The sequence below is a fragment of the Ips typographus genome, linkage group LG5 (assembly GCF_016097725.1).
Source record: "Ips typographus isolate SLU linkage group LG5, UJ_Ityp_2.0, whole genome shotgun sequence".
Classification (NCBI taxonomy): domain Eukaryota; kingdom Metazoa; phylum Arthropoda; class Insecta; order Coleoptera; family Curculionidae; genus Ips; species Ips typographus.
In genome coordinates this window covers 7,472,144-7,488,579 of record NC_138426.1, presented here as the reverse complement: position 1 = coordinate 7,488,579, position 16,436 = coordinate 7,472,144, and the positions used below count along the sequence as shown (strand labels likewise).

Sequence of the window (16,436 nt, the reverse complement as noted above, 5' to 3'; positions counted from 1 at the left end):
TGCCTTTACTTAGAGCAGGACAGAAGTTTTCTAGTGTTGCATTAAACTTTCCAATGACAGCTCAGCAGTAGTAACGACATTACAGAAAAAAACCCTGACTCATTCGTGATTTCAGTAGATGAAATGTGGCAACCGCGCTATCCCAATTCAATGCCCACCCCACCACCCAGCTGATTACCCCCACCAAGCGCGCATCATTTGTTTATGTCGGCCATGTGCGGGCGAGTGATGCGTTTGCGACGTTGCCAAAACCATTATCATTTTTTTCTATTGTTTAGAGGTACACTAGGGATGTGTTTGCGCAGGTGTTTTGGGTTCAGGTATAAAAGTGCAATTAAACCGCCTGTGGTACCCCAAATCAGGGGCGTCCTAAACACAAAATCGATGCGAGCGTCCCCCTTCTCAGTCCCGATTTAACGGGCTTAATTTTATTATCTCCTCTGGAGGGGGAGTGGAAAAACAACTTTGAGGAACCTTAATCGGGTTTAACGTGGCTGAAATGTAGTTTATTTGAGGCAAAATAGGGCTGACGCCCCCCTTCTTGAGGCTCCTCAGTGTCAGGTATAAATTAGGAGGCGCTATTATATGTATACCTCAACGAAATCGAGTAATAAAACTGAAAACTGGTTCTCTCCACCGCGGGGTCGTATTATTTATGGACCTGCCCTGGCGGAGGCTCCAAAACAAAAGGCACACGAAACCAGATTAAAAATGCCGTTTGATAAATTAATATTTAGACAGGAACGATCGTTCGTCATTATTCATACACACGCAAAACGTTCGGGGCCAATTTCCAAACTGCGGGCCGTTTTTATAAAAAGAAAAAAAAATGCAACCAGGTCTGGTCATGCACCACCTGCGGCTTTTAGAAGAACCGCAGCCAGTCCATGTTGGACTCAAAGTGGATTTCCTTATTCGAGGCTTTTTTCCAACGTCCATGTCGGATTAACTCCGACCGTTATAAATGCACACAAAAGCCCTTTGCAACACCACTGGCGCGGAAAGTTGGTTAGTACCCGCAGAACCATTATTAAAATATTGACTGGTGCCATAAAAAAATAAAGTCTGCCAAGAACCAGGAACGGAAGAAAAAAACGTTTAAATTCATTAAAACCTAAATTAGCATACTGTTTTGTGATAACGGCTTCCACGCACCTGCTTTGTACGGTCATTTCACTTCTAAATATGCGTAATTTAGTTCAATTTATTCTTTAAAAACGCTTCATTAACTGAACAAATCGTAAAAAAGATAGAGCGCCATCTGTAGTTTACTATACGAGTGGACAACCCTGATAAATGTCAAAAGGGATAGCCAATCATTTCCACTGACATTTTAACGTGGAATTCCATAAAAAACCTCCACTTAAAGCAAACAGCACACAAGTTATCCATGCCCTTTTGTCCAAGACAACTTAGATAAGTTTAATAGTACACTTAAGTCGTACAATAACACTCGTGTGTGGCTGTTGGATTATGGACAACCCTCGACCAGCAACTGTCATCTGTCAGTTGTTAGCAGTATTGATTTTTGTTTACAAACACTCTTTAAAACCATATTATTACTAAAAACTAAAATTGTTATAACTTTAGCAGGCAACTATGGACGCTGAATGTAAACCGTCCACGTCTGAAAGCATCGAGACACTCCAGAAAGAGGCGGAGGTGCTGAAAAAACGCCTCGAAGAGGAGCGACAAAAGCTAAACGACGTCACCTGTAAGTGTGCCCCTTTCCGTACCCCCTGTACGCTAAAAACGCCCCTTAACCTAGTGGACCAAGTGGCCGAACGGTTGGATTGCGTCAACTGTCCCAACATCAAGCCTCGTCGCACCCTCAAAGGCCACCAGGCTAAAGTGTTATGCTCCGATTGGTGTCCCGATAAAAAACACATTGTTTCCTCCTCTCAGGTGAGTTTCATAACGAGGTTCTGGGTTTGAGTGTGACGGTAACAATGGGTGCAGGATGGTAAAATGATCATTTGGGATGCATTCACCACTAATAAAGAGCATGCAGTCACCATGCCCACCACCTGGGTGATGGCTTGCGCTTATGCTCCCTCAGGAAACTTTGTTGCTTGCGGGTATATAGTTTATTTTAATAGTTGGTAGTTTAGTTGGTTGGAAAGGAGTCATTTTATATACCACAATTGTCATGTGACATGAAATGAGAGGTTCATAATAGCATCACATGATAACACACACAGAAGAAAACCCAACATCCACCATATTTTATTTCTATACTTTAGTGGGTTTAGTGGAAGTTGTCAGGGCCTTAATTTAAGTACTTACTGCTGTGCTTACTTCATTGTTAAGTCACTAATCCACTCCAGTCATTCCTAAAACACCTAAAAGGTTTAGTGCTAGTACACCTTGTAGGGAAAAACTTATTGTACTTACCAGTAACACATCATGGGTTTTTGCCCCTTTTAAATATGATTGAACAGGCTAAACGCTTCAAATATTAACTAAACACATTTCAAAAGTGCACACCACAAACAAGCAAATCACAACACGCGCCATTTTGTCGGCATCATGGCGGCACAAAATTAATTTTGACAGACGCCAACTGACGTTTAACTAAAGTGATGCTCCTCAAGGCATTTCTGTTTTTAGTGTTTTTTTAGTAATTCTGCACTATTACCACTGAAAGTTGCAGTCCCCCTGTTTGGAGCATCATTTCTAAGAGTCTGAGAGTTTCATTTTAAATTGCTTATAAAATCAACTTAACACTAGAGTAGGTTACATGACTTGTGGTGTGTCAAATTACTATTTGGCACCAAAAATCTTGAGAAATTTCAGGGGTTTAGACAATAAAGTAACGGTGTACCCGCTTATCCTGGACGAGGACGTGTCCTTGCGCAAAAAAACCGTAGGAACCCACACTAGTTACATGAGTTGTTGTCTATTTCCGAACTCGGATCAGCAAATTTTGACTGGAAGCGGTGATTCGACGTGCGCATTGTGGGACGTCGAATCTGGACAGTTGTTGCAAAGTTTCCACGGACACTCGGCCGACGTTATGTCCATTGACCTGGCCCCGTCCGAAACTGGTAATACTTTTGTGTCTGGGGTGAGGGTTTTGGTGCTTGTCTGGTTCGTTTAAGTGATCTAAACTTACGTACAGAGTGTGGACAAGACGGTCCTTATATGGGACATGCGCACTGGACAGTGCGTGCAATCGTTTGAAGGACACGAGTCTGACGTCAACAGTGTGCGCTATCATCCTAGTGGGGATGCTATTGCTACGGGAGGGGACGATGCTACTGTGAGTGGTTTCTTCTACGTTTTTGACAGCTTTACAAGGGGGGGGTGTCAATGTAGTGTCGATTGTTTGACTTGAGGGCGGACAAGGAAATTGCAGTTTACAGCAAGGAAAGTATCATTTTTGCTGCAAATAGCGTGGACTTTTCCCTCTCAGGTACATAATACCGATTCAAACACAGAACTGCTTTAGAAATTTCATTTAACAGGAAGACTGCTATTTGCTGGCTACAGTGATTATACGGTGAACGTCTGGGACACCCTTAAGTGCATAAGGGTGTGGTTGTTGTACGGGCACGAGAATCGTGTGAGTTGTCTTCAAGTGTCTCCAGATGGTACAGCACTATCTACAGGGTCTTGGGACTGTACCTTGAGGGTCTGGGCTTGAATTTTTGCAGCACGTTATTAGATGTGAGTGTTAGTTCTTGTTGGGTTAATTGTAATTAAGCCCTAAATACTCAACAGTGTCTTTAAATAAACTAAATAATGTAAATGAAGTGTACTTTTACTCTAAAATTTCTTTTAAAAAAAGCTTATTTTATTATCATTCACACAGAATATATAAACAGTAAAAAACCAAAAAATAACTTACGCCTAGTGACTGAAAACTTAATAAATATAAAGCCAGTTACTTCCGATTCCACAAGCTGAACCTCCTCGACTCTCTCGGGGTCAAATTCTAAAAACAATCAAAACAAACGCTACAAATCAAAGAAAATCTAAACCACTACGCAGGAAAAAAGCCAACAATCTACAGAAGCATGAGACAGTACGTAATAACGACCAACTTAAGGTTACCTCGAGGTTTTCCCGCTGGTGGGCGCCACCGTCTCGAATCCCTTTAAAAAGCGCGCGCAGCCTACTGGGCGTACCCTAAAAACACCCTGTGTTATACGACAATCTGTCAAACTAGTCAAAGTGGAATACGTCACTTTTTTGGGTGTGGTTGACGTTCTGCCGTTGTGCTCGCGCATCGGCAACACATCGCCGCCCTGCAACGACAGTCGCCCGCCATTTTTGCTGGGCGTGGGCGGCCCCGGTTTCTTGTACGACGTAGTACCGAAATCTTTCTTAGGGTGGCGCTGTTTCTCGCCCGGTAACAGTTTACACTGACTGTCGTCCATTACGTTGCCCGTCTGTCAAATTGTTTTAACGGTTACACAACAGGTCATTTTAGTTTAAGTGGGTATCACCTTAATATCCTCTTCGTTAAATCGAGTAGGGCTGACGAACTGCAACTCCGCCGGATAGGAACTCTTAAGGTGGGGCGGTACCATAGAATTGCGCCAAGCCAACTCCGATACTCTATTAGCGTTCGACTCGTGTCCACCTTGGTAGTTTAACAAAATCGTAAATATACCGAAAATCAAAGTAAATTAGGATGACGTCACAATATACGAAATGAATTGACCTGTGGTTAGATTGGTAGCGCTGTTGCCAGTTTTACCAGCTTATTTCGATAAATGCAGGAAAGATGAAATTGGGGCTAAATTTGCTGGCAAATTTGACTTTTCTTATGGGTACCATATTTGATTATATTTTAATAGTCACGTGATATTAGTGCTATTTTCAATGAGCATGTGACACACACACCAATCGATGGTTGATTGATGTTGTTTATTTTTCTGATTTTTTTGGCAGTTCTGTCACTTCCTCAGTAGGATGTGTCCTTAAATATCAACCGTCAACTGTCACACACGTCAATACATCGGTCAATTTAACCAAATTACAATTCGTCAAAGTAGTGGACAGAGTCTTAAATTTAACGCAAATAATTCTATTGCGTTGTGGTCTGTTGAAGTAAAAAATTGTGACGTTATTTGACAGTTTTGACAAAAACACTATTTCAGTTGATTAAAAGAGAATTTAATGAGCTACAATCTGTTCAAAACTAGAACCTTGTAACTGTCAAAATAACCAAGTTACCAGCTGTCAAAATGGATCTCAAATCTAGATTTGATTTACATTGTTGCAACGTTGTCTTTGTTAAAATAATCAATTTTACTGAACATACTACATAAACATTATGTCATCTAATGACAATTTAAGATACTCAGGTTAAGGAAGATAGACGGTAATTATTATTATTCGAGTGTGCTTATGTCTTTCCATTGTTTTATGTCAGTAAAATAAAGTTGTATCAAATCTAATAAAAGTATCTTCAATCTCTTTGACCAGTTCATAAAGGGATAAAGGAAGCTGTAGAAATTAACAGTCTTAACTGTCAAATTGCCACGTTATTTGATGTCTTTGACAAACATACTATTTCAGTTAAGTAAAAAAGAATTTAACAAGCTTCGATCTGGTTAAAACTAGAACCTTGTACCTGTCAAAATAACCGAGTTACCAGCTGTCAAAATGGATCAAGTCTAGATTCAATGTACATTATTTCAACGTTGTCTTAACTGTCAAATTGCCACGTTATTTGACGTTTTTGACAAAAACACTATTTCAGTTAATTAAATAAGAATTTAACGGGCTTCGATCTGGTTAAAACTAGAACCTTGTAACTGTCAAAATAACCTAGTTACCAGCTGTCAAACTGGATCAAGTCTAGATTCAATGTACATTGTCTTAACTGTCAAATTGCCACGTTATTTGACGTTCTTAACTAAAATACTATTTCAATTAATTAAAAGATAATTTAACGAGCCACAATCTGTTCAAAACTAGAACCTTGTAACTGTCAAAATAACCGAGTTAACAGCTGTCAAAATGGATCAAATCTAAATTTGATGTACATTGTTGCAACGTTGTCTTAACTGTCAAATTGCCACGTTATTTAACGTTTTTGACGCAAACACTATTTCACTTAATTAAAAGAGAATTTAACGAGCTTCGATCTGTTCAAAACTAGAACCTTGTAACCGTCAAAATAACCAAGTTACCAGCTGTCAAAATGGATCAAGTCTAGATTCAATGTACATCGTTTCAACGTTGTCATAACTGTCAAATTGCCACGTTATTTGACGTTCTTAACTAAAATACTATTTCAGTTGATTAAAAGAGAATTTAACGAGCTTCGATCTGTTCAAAACTAGAACCTTGTAACTGTCAAAATAACCTAGTTACTAGCTGTCAAAATGGATCAAGTCTAGATTCAATGTACATTGTTTTAACGTTGTCTTAACTGTCAAATTGCCACGGTATTTGAAGTTTTTGACAAAAACACTATTTCAGTTAATTAAAAGAGAATTTAACGAGCTTCGATCTGCTTAAAACTAGAACCTTGTAACAGTCAAAATAACCAAGTTACCAGCTGTCAAAATGGTTCAAGTCTAGATTCAATGTACATTGTTTCCACGTTGTCGTAACTGTCAAATTGCCACGTTATTTGACGTTCTTAACTAAAATACTATTTCAGTTGATTAAAAGAGAATTGAATGAGCTACAATCTGTTTAAAACTAGAACCTTGTAACTGTCAAAATAACCGAGTTACCAGCTGTCAAAATGGATCAAGGCTAGATTCGATGTACATCGTTTCAACGTTGTCGTAACTGTCAAATTGCCACGTTATTTGAAGTTTTTGACAAAAACACTATTTCAGTTAATTAAAAGAGAATTTAACGAGCTTCGATCTGGTTAAAACTAGAACCTTGTAACAGTCAAAATGAGTGAGAGACCAGCCGTCAAAATAGATCAAGTCTAGAAATAGAAATAAACTACATTTTTTACTTTTTCTACAACGTGACATAAACCGGATAGTACAGGGTTGCCAGATCAGTCAACCGCAGTCGAAATAAAAAAATCCCTAAACTGTCGCTTTTCTACTGATTCTTTTAAGATGACAGGTGTCTTTATTTAACGCGTGCTAACTTAGTTACTATGACAGCTAGAAAGTTCGTTCAAACGTCAAAATGTAGCTCGTCATTTTGACTTTGAAATCATCGTCACTTAGAAATAGTGAAGAAGTCACGATTTGACAGCTCCTAACTTGGATCTTATGATAGTTAGAAAGTGCGTTCAAACGTCAAAATGAAGCTGGTAATTTTGGATTTCTTTCCACAAGGGTATTTTTGTACAGGTTGACAGCAACGCAAGACGTCAACCTAATTAACTAACACTCACCTGCCGGAAGTAAGCAACGTCCCTCTTTGAGATCAGTCAGATACTTGTTGTTGAACATGTCCTCTTCCTCGTCCTCCATTTCAAAGTTTCGTCCTAAAATTGGCAACATTGTACAATACGCCAATTATCAAAAGACACTTACCGAGACTGTTGATTGAGGTTCGTCTGGACATTATCACCGTTTCCTCCACGTAATCGCCGGGTTGGAGACGATTGGGTAAGGTGGACAACTTCCGATCGTGCATCATCGTCGAAGACTCTCTGCCGTGCAAATGAGAGGCGCTCCTCACCTTCGGCAAGGTCTCCACCATTTCCTTACTACTTTAGAGTAAACACCAGGCCGCAATACTTTTCGCTAACTTACCTTAAGGAGTAACTTTGTCGGGTAACTAACGAGTTACAGCTGGCCGCCATTACGCTATTTCGATCCGCCACCTTGTTGCTACGTCCTCTTAAGCTCGACGTTCCCATGTGTTTTACCAATTTCTGGTCGGTGGAGTGCATAGATTCGCGGCTACTAAAAACCGAATAAATAACTGTTCTTTCATGCATTACCTCCATATACCTGCTAAAGTGTCTGTCATTTTGTTTGCACTCTAGAGTTTTTGCTCTTTTTTCAACCTCCCACAGTTCGCTTCTTAAGTCGTCGTTGACTTTTTGAAGATAAGCCTAAAAATGGCAATTTCAGTACAACTCGAGGTGCAACTAGTGCTAAACTAAAAAATGACCTACCACTTCACCAGCTTGCTCACTCTTGACTTTCTCCATCTCTTTTTGCACCTCCTCCCGATACAACTTGAGCTAGAACAATTATCGTTACCAACAAAACTTGTACACATCCACAACTTACCATTTTTTCCTTCATCTTGTCCAACTTGTCCTCATATTCAGCACGCACCTGGTCCACCTTCTTTTGTTCCTTCTTGAGCAGCGTGAGGAACTCCTCACGGTCACGTGTCCGTTTCTGCTTCAAAATTTCAATTTCCTTCGAGTACCTGCAGTTGTCGTCTAGCAGTTTCTCGTAGGCCTCCTTCAGACCGCTGGTTTGGCGCTCGTTCAGCAGCTTCTTCAAAGTGGAGTTCTCCAAGTCCAGTTTGGAGTTGGTGGCCATCGCGCTCGCGTACGCTTGTCGTAACTGGTCGCGCTCTTTCTCCGTCACTTCCACCGAGTTGCGCAGTTCCCGTTTCTCTTCCACGGCAACGTCGTGCGCCCTCATGATTCTCTGTTCCGTGTCCTTCATGATTTCGGTTTGCGACTGCAAAATCTCGTTTCGTTCCTTTTTTACTTTTGCCGTTTCCTTCTCGCTCAGTTCCAGGGAAAGTTCCATTTTCTGGCACTTTTCCGTGATGGTTTGGAGACGTTCGAACATGACGTCACGCTCGCGTTTCAATTCGTTACATTCGCACTGCAATCGATCCCTTTCTAAAGTAGTGCGCTCCTTGTCTTCCACAGAGCGTTGCAGGTAGTCGTAAATGTCATTTTTCTCCTTGCTCACGTCCTCTTTTTCCAGTTGCAGTTTTTTGTAGTTGTTTTCCAGGTCTTTTTGCTCTTTTTGGGACATCTCCAACTTGGAGGCCAGCTCCAGGTGTGATTGTTTCATCACCTCTACGTTCTCCTCCAATTCGCGTTTCTGCAACAGTAACTTTTTGATTTCGCTCTCGTTGTCCTTGTGACCGTTCTGCAGGTCTTGGTAATCGCTCAGAATAGCCCGGTTCTCTTTTTTCGTAGCTTCCAACTGGCTGGAGATGTTCCCCAGTTCGAAGAACAACTCCTCCTTTTCTTTAATGACTTTCTGCAAGTTCTCTAGAATTTCTGCTTTATCTTGCAACAGTTTGTTTTTGTCGTCAGTTTCTTTTGAGGTGACCTTCTTCAATTCCTCCAAAATGTCTAGCTTCTCTTTCATCAGAGTGTCTGTATTTTGTTGCACCCTCTCCAACTCGCTCTGCTTGCTATTAAGCTGCTCTTGGAGCTGTTTTACTTCCTCCTTCAACTCTTGCTGCATTTCAGCTAATTCACAGTCTTTTAACTGCACTTCTTGCCGTAGCTTCTCCAGCTCTAGGCTGTAACTCTTGTTCTCCTCCTCCAGGTCGAGTTTGTCTCTGTTGCTCATTTCCAAAGCTTCCAGCAGCTGCTCTTTCTCTTGGGTGACTTTCCGCAGTTCGTTGGTGTTTAAATCTAAAAAGTTCTGTACTACCTGAGTAGCTTTTTGGGACTTGTCAAAGTTGTTCCTGGTGTGTTCCAGTTCGGCGAGGGTTTCGTGGTGACTTTGGAGTAAAACGTGTTGTTCCGCTTCCATTTTTTGTAGTTGAACAAGCTGGTCTTCCAGCTTTTCAACTAAACGTGCAAAATGGCTTTTTTCACTGTTTGCGTGAGTTAAACTGCCTTTGGTTGCTTCCAGTTCACTCTCTTTGGTGATTAAGTTTTTCTGGAGGATTTCCAGTTTTAGAGTTGTTTCATCCAGGTTGTTTTGCACCGTGTGTTGTGAGTTTACCGTTTCTCTTAGTTTTAGTTTCAGTTGTTCAATTTCACCTCTCAGAGTGGTGCATTCAGTTTCCAACTCTACGATTCTCTTCTCCAACTTGCTTTTCTCCTTCTTAGCGTTTTTTAGTTCAACTTGTGCTTCCTCCAGCTTGGCCTCCACTTCATCCAGTTGTTTGCTAGTGTCTTTAAGGTAGAAATTAACTGACTCCTTCTCCAACTTCAAATTTTTGGTGTCTTCCTGCGTTTTATTCAAAGTGACCTTAGTTGCTTCGAGTTGCTTAAGCACAGTTTGGACTTCCTCCTGCAAAACTTTTTGTTGCTTTGTAAACTGCTCCAGGTCCTGCAGGGCTTGACTTAGTTGTTTGCTGAGCGTTTGATTGGTCGCTGTCACTTCCTGGAGTTCACCCTTCACCATTTCCACTTCCTTCTCCTTACTCAGTGCTAACTCTTCCAACTGCTTATCGCACTCATTTTTCAAAGCTTTCTCACTCTGTTCCAACTGTGTAGTCAGTTGCAACTCTGTTTGATGCAACCGTTCACTTAACTCCGCATTAAGTGACTTTGACAGTTCCAGTTTACCAGCCAACTCTTCTTGTTGTTGATTAATCAGTTGCCTAGTTGTGGTGTGGTGTTCTAGTGACTGTTTTAAGCTGTCACTTTCCACTTCAAGCCTTGTTACTTGCGTTGACAACTGTTCCACTTGCTCTGTCAGCTCTGAATTAACTGTCAACAGTTGTAGACGAATCTGAGTGATTTGGTTGAGTTCTGTAGTTAATTTTTCTACTTGCGCCTTCAGGTTCGACTCGAGCTCTTTTTCATGCACCAAATCACTTTCCAGTTGCTCGTTCAGTGTTTTTGACAGTTCCAGATTGCGTGCCAGCGTTGCCAGCTCTTCCTGTTGTTGTTTAACCAGTTGCCTAGTTACAGCTTCTTGCTGGTTAACAGTCAACAGTTCACTACTAAGTTTGTTACACTTTTCCCTCTCCTCCTCCAGTTTTTGTTCTGCTTGCTGTAAAACGGCAGTTTTGCTCTCGACAAGTTCAGTTAAACGTGAATTGTCAAGTTTCAGGGCGTTTGCTAAAACTTCTGAGTCTTCTTGATGTTTTCTGAGCTCGTTTCTGAGACACTCACACTCAGTTTTGACGGTTTTCAAATCTGCCTCAAACTTGTCTTGCAACTTGCTTAACTGAGTTGTAGCACAATCCAGTTCTGTCAGCAAGTTTTGTCTGGCTGTTTGGGCTTCTTCAAGCTGCAACTTTGACAGTTCTAGGTTTCGAGACAGCGTTGCCAGTTCCTCTTGTTGTTGACCAATCAGCTGCCTACTGGCCGTTTCCTGGTGGTTGCCTAACTCAAGCGCTTTCCTCAAACTGTCAGTTTCTGTGATTAGCTGCTGCAACTTGACTACTTCGTCCGTTTGACGTTTCAAGTCTGCGTCAACTGTCATCAGTTGTTCTTCAAGTTGACGTATTTGGTCAGTGCTTCCCTCAAGTTTTGTACTGCAGTTTGACAGTTCATGGTAAACTTGACTGAGTTGGCAACGTTTTTCCTCCAAATCTGTCGTTAGTTTTGACAGTTGCGCCCTCAAATTTTGGTTGTCATTTTGGGTCCGTTCCAATTCACTATTCAAACTGTCACACAGTGACTTTGATTGTTCAAAGCTTTGAGACACTGTTGCCAGCTCCTCTTGCTGCTGACTAACCAGTTGCTTACTGACTAACTCCCGTCGATTACAGTCTTCCAGTGACCGTTTCAAACTGTCAATCGCTGCAACTTGGGCTGTCAATCTGTCAGTGATAACTTGCTGCAACTGTGTGCATTGCTCTTTCTGCTCCAGCAGCTCTGTGTCAACTGTCAGTTTGCTCTGCTGCAGCTGCTGCAATTCTGAGTTAAGTTGTTGCAGTTTGGCGTCACTTTCATTCACCTTGGCGTTCGATTTTGACAGTTCAAGATCCAGTTGCCCACACTTTTCCTGCAGAAATTGGTTTTCACTTTTGACCCCTTGCAGCTCTAACATTAGTTGCTCCTTTACCTGCTCCAGATCATTTTTCAAACTGTCACACTGTGACTGTGATTGTTGGAGGTTTTGTGACAGTGTTGCCAATTCCTCTTGCTGCTCATTTCTCAATCTCTTACTGACCATCTCCTGCTGATTGCATTCTTCCAGTGACCGTTCCAAACTGTCAATTGCTGCCACTTGGGCTGTCAATCTGTCAGTGATAACTTGCTGCAACTGTGTGCATTGCTCTTTCTGCTCCAGCAACTCGCTGTCAACTGTCAGTTTGCTCTGCTGCAGCTGCTGCAATTCTGAGTTAAGTTGTTGCAGTTTGGCGTCACTTTCATTCACCTTGGCGTTCGATTTTGACAGTTCAAGGTCCAGTTGCCCACACTTTTCCTCCAGACATTGGTTTTCACTTTTAACCCCTTGAAGCTCTAACATTAGTTGCTCCTTTACCTGCTCCAGATCATTTTTCAAACTGTCACACTGTGACTGTGACTGTTGGAGGTTTTGTGACAGTGTTGCCAATTCCTTTTCCTGCTCATTAATCAATCTTTTACTAACCATCTCCTGCTGATTGCATTCTTCCAGTGACCGTTTCAAACTGTCAATTGCTGCAACTTGGGCTGTCAATCTGTCACATTTGTCGGTGATAACTTGCTGCAACTGTGTGCATTGCTCTTTCTGCTCCAGCAACTCGCTGTCAACTGTCAGTTTGCTCTGCTGCAGCTGCTGCAATTCTGAGTTAAGTTGTTGCAGTTTGGCGTCACTTTCATCCACCTTGGCGTTCGATTTTGACAGTTCAAGGTCCAGTTGCCCACACTTTTCCTCCAGACATTGATTTTCACTTTTGACCCCTTGAAGCTCTAACATTAGTTGCTCCTTTACCTGCTCCAGATCATTTTTCAAACTGTCACACTGTGACTGTGATTGTTGGAGGTTTTGTGACAGCATCGACAACTCTTCTTGCTGCCGACTAACCAGTTGCTTACTTACAGCTTCCTGTTCTTTGCTGAGTTTAAGCAACTGCTTCAATTCATCTATTTCCACATCAAGTGCAGAGATTTGTACCCTCAAGCTGTCACATTCAGTTGATTTATCAGCGAGAGCTTGCTGCAACTTAACAACCTCAATTTGAGCTTTGTTCAAAGCATCTCCAAGTTGAGTTTTCTCTTCAACTGCCTGTAAAAGCTGTTTTTCCAGTAAACTTTTCTCGTCCTGCGTTTGTGCAAGATTTTCAGTCAAATCTTGGATCATTTTTTGAGCTTCTTTAAGTTGCATGTCAACAACTGAGTGGGCCAAGTCCTCATTTAACTGTAAACACTCGAAACCTTTAGATCGGCGATTGCGTACAATTTCCAATTGCATGCTGTCATCTAAGCTGTTTTTACCTTGATATTCACTGAGCAATGCTTGCAATTCATTGCAGTGTTCTTCAAGACTGTCATTTTTCAGTTCAAAGTCTCTAAGCTGTTCAACAGTTGACTGGTATTTCTCCTCGATTTCGTAGAAATTTTGTTGCCACATTGTGCAGTCATTTTCCAATTTTCGAGCGCGTTCTTTGAGGTTGTCCTTGTCTTTCTGTAGGGCCTCTTGTTCTTGCTCACATTTTTGGATGTACTCTTCCAAGTTTTCGATTTCTTTCTGCAATAACTTGTGACTTTCCCTGGCGGGGACGTCTTGAAATTCGGGTGGAGTGCGCATTTTTAGTATTTCTACTTCGGTTCTCAGTCTTTTAATTTCTGAATTTTTCTGTTTTAAGTGTCCTTCCAGTTCAGTGACTTTGTCCTTAAAATGTGCCAGTTCAAATTCGCAATCATTCCTGTCAGCTTTCTCACTTTCTAGTTCTAGTTTCAGCCTCTCAATCTCCCTACTCTTCTCAATTAATTTGATATTTTTTGAGGCTGGGGTTTTGAGTAAAGCTTGCAAAGGACTCTGATGTCTAACTACAGGAGTGCCTGCAAGTGTACCGTTGTGTTCTGCGCAAATATCTTGAATAACCCCCGCCAAATCGTTATTGGTGGTTTCATTCGATATTAGCTCCAAAAACACTTTAATGTACATCTGAGTGGCTAAGTTAAGGCTGTAGCACATAGGGGAGGTTAAGGCGTTACGCCTGTCGTAAATACAAGTATAATGCATCAGTAGGGATGTTAAATTTACTAAATCTGTTGGGTGCATGTCTTTTAAGTGTACACTGTCTTTTTCTGAAAACTTTACACCCGGATAGTGTTGGGATAACAAGTCGAAAATAACGGTTAAGTCATCGTCAGGGATTGGTGATGTGGTTTTTTTGCTGTAGGGAGAAATAAACTAAAATTACAGGGGTTATTGGAAGAAGGTTTCAACTACTTACATGAGTTTTCGAAGATGTCTGAAAAACTCCCCATTTCTTAGCTCGTCTAGGTTATGCACGGGTTTGCACAGCTTTAGACAGTTTACCTAAGAGGGCAAAGCCCCGGTTAGTACTCAAACTCCAATATTTACACAAATAAACCAGTAAAAAACGGTAGCAAATTTGTAGGTTATACTTACCCAATCAATTAGTACAGTTTCCCATTGTGCGGACGCCATTCTTGAACACTTAACGGCACAGTATTAACGATAAACCACAAAACAACTTATTTATCAGGATTATATCAATGAAAACATAATAAATACAACTAAAATAAACTTGTAAATACGGATAACGGATAACCGATAAAGAGAAATTTTCAAAACAACTATTGTATGACAGAAATGACAGATGATTCAAACTTGAACGGAGGTTTTTCATTGGTGGAAGTGAGACAACGGTTTAAATCATTCTCGAACGCCATTGGTTGTCTGTTAAAGAGCAGATTGGTCATTTGACCGAGCAATTGACTGAATAGGGTAGACCACGTGATCAAATTCTTTAGCAAGTCCCACCAGTGGTTCTGGAAGCTTTGGCAGCCGGGAGATGCAAGAAACAAGTTTAAATATGTTAATAAGTATGGAATAGCTTCAAGTTTTTATTCAAATAGAATCTATAAAAGCTTAGGCGCACGGGAATATTTAAAGTTACCGCTACCTAGAAACCGGAAATAAGATGGCGTCCGGTTACACACTCTGGATCCAGCTTCCAGCCGCCATTTTAATTTTCTTTCCTGGATAATTTGCCAGGTTTTACAAGTTCTCCCACTGAAACCATCGAGTAATAATAGTAAAGCAGGTAAAAATCCCTCAAATTAAGACAAAAATCAGCATCACTCAATGTTAAAAGTTGGCATTGGACAATTTCAACTTCAACTGTCTCTGTCGCTATAGTGGCATAAACAACTCAATTTTGTCGCTTCAGCAGTTACTAACTACTACAATATGAATTACAACGAGAACCATCAGGCTAGTATGGGTTCCGGCCTGAACCATCAGCAGTACAACACGCTTTTCGTGGACAATGAGTACCAGGAAACGCTGAGCAGCGACGAAAATGATTCAGGTTCTGAGCAAGATGATGGTATTGGTCAAGTTCGATATGAGGTAAGTGTTTTTCGCCCAAATCATTTTTTAAAATAAGAAGTGTTTGTGGTAAAGCCACCATTTTGTATGCACATTCTGAAACACTGTCTAAAATGACGTGCAGTGTTGCCACTTTTTTATTAGGTACCCATGCATCAAAACATGTTCTCTCAGTCACCCCTTATGGGTGGTATGGGAATGGGGCTGACGCCAATCAGAAAGCGTCGCGGTAATCTACCCAAACATGCCGTAAAAATTCTGAAGCGCTGGCTGTACGAGCATCGCTACAATGCTTACCCCAGCGATGCAGAGAAGCTTACTTTAAGTCAGGAAGCTGGTTTGACTGTTTTACAGGTAAGTTTAGTTAACCACGCCCACTTTAGTCACTGTTATAGTAAGTAGGTGTGCAACTGGTTCATCAACGCGCGTCGCAGAATTTTACCAGAAATGATACGGCGCGAAGGTCACGACCCTCTCAACTACACCATATCCCGTAGGGGAAAAAAACCGTCCATGGGTTTAGTCGCTGATGATCAAGGACGTGTCGGGTATGTGACAGCAATACATGCACTTCAAACTAAACAATTTGTCCACCACCAGATGGGGCGAGTACGATTTGCCAGGAGCGAAACGTATGCGTCTCACCCAAGACTACGACGACGGCATGACGCTGTTTTACCGATCCGAGGCCGAAGACAGCAACGAGTACGAGGATTCCAGCCAAAGCGACGAGGAAAAGTTCAATCCAGCTTGGCAGAGCTCGTTCCAATATGGCGGAGGCATGACCAGCGCCTCGCCCTCTACCGGTGGCCAGTAGGTTCACTGAACTGAGGCGAGTTGTCAAATCAGTCGAAAAGGGTGTTGCAGGTTGAGTTACCAGTTGGTACAAGCGGGGCCCAGCCCCAAGGTGCAAGTGCTGCCAGCCAATCAGATCGATCCGGATCCAGCCAGTCTGGAGGAAGGGGACAAGGACAAGTTTAAGTGTTTGTACTTGCTGGTAGAGACTGCTGTTGCTGTGCGACAACGCGAAAAGGAGCAGGAACCTGCTTGTTGAGTTTTTTCATTGTTGTGTCCACCTTGTTTCTTGTCTTGTTTAATTAATTCCTATAGTTGAAATAAAAAACATTTAAATATGAGAAAAGAACACCAAAA

The 16,436-nt window shown here is 41.5% G+C and overlaps 3 protein-coding genes across 6 annotated transcripts; 2 read left to right on the top strand and 1 right to left on the bottom strand.

Annotated features, from left to right (window-relative positions):
• Positions 1-1,497: 1,497 nt before the first annotated feature.
• On the top strand, positions 1,498-3,751 carry Gbeta5 (guanine nucleotide-binding protein subunit beta-5). Its single transcript, XM_081980113.1, has 7 exons — positions 1,498-1,714; positions 1,769-1,905; positions 1,960-2,078; positions 2,797-3,067; positions 3,122-3,262; positions 3,319-3,415; positions 3,468-3,751. The coding sequence occupies exons 1-7, from the start codon at positions 1,600-1,602 to the stop codon at positions 3,644-3,646; spliced, it is 1,059 nt and encodes a 352-aa protein (XP_081836239.1). The 5' UTR covers positions 1,498-1,599; the 3' UTR covers positions 3,647-3,751.
• Positions 3,752-3,774: 23 nt separating this feature from the next.
• LOC145729345 (uncharacterized) lies at positions 3,775-14,644 on the bottom strand. Of its 2 annotated transcripts, none has more exons than XM_081980054.1 (12): positions 14,340-14,644; positions 14,161-14,246; positions 8,178-14,100; positions 8,060-8,128; positions 7,893-7,996; positions 7,692-7,844; positions 7,470-7,645; positions 7,328-7,420; positions 4,452-4,588; positions 4,191-4,394; positions 4,057-4,131; positions 3,775-3,937 (listed from the first exon to the last, which is right to left on the bottom strand). In XM_081980054.1, exons 1-12 carry the CDS (start codon positions 14,376-14,378, stop codon positions 3,887-3,889), a joined length of 7,110 nt encoding a protein of 2,369 aa, XP_081836180.1. In that variant the 5' UTR covers positions 14,379-14,644; the 3' UTR covers positions 3,775-3,886. The 2 variants fall into 2 exon arrangements, with proteins under 2 accessions (XP_081836180.1, XP_081836182.1); XM_081980056.1 differs by having other exon boundaries at positions 7,692-7,841.
• A 220-nt stretch (positions 14,645-14,864) lies between these two features.
• LOC145729380 (uncharacterized) lies at positions 14,865-16,436 on the top strand. Of its 3 annotated transcripts, none has more exons than XM_081980116.1 (6): positions 14,865-14,997; positions 15,127-15,305; positions 15,429-15,638; positions 15,687-15,832; positions 15,885-16,097; positions 16,152-16,436. In XM_081980116.1, the coding sequence occupies exons 2-6, from the start codon at positions 15,144-15,146 to the stop codon at positions 16,336-16,338; spliced, it is 918 nt and encodes a 305-aa protein (XP_081836242.1). In that variant the 5' UTR covers positions 14,865-14,997; positions 15,127-15,143; the 3' UTR covers positions 16,339-16,436. The 3 variants fall into 3 exon arrangements, with proteins under 3 accessions (XP_081836242.1, XP_081836240.1, XP_081836243.1); XM_081980114.1 differs by having other exon boundaries at positions 14,868-14,997; positions 15,124-15,305; XM_081980117.1 differs by having other exon boundaries at positions 14,868-14,997; positions 15,124-15,305; positions 16,142-16,436.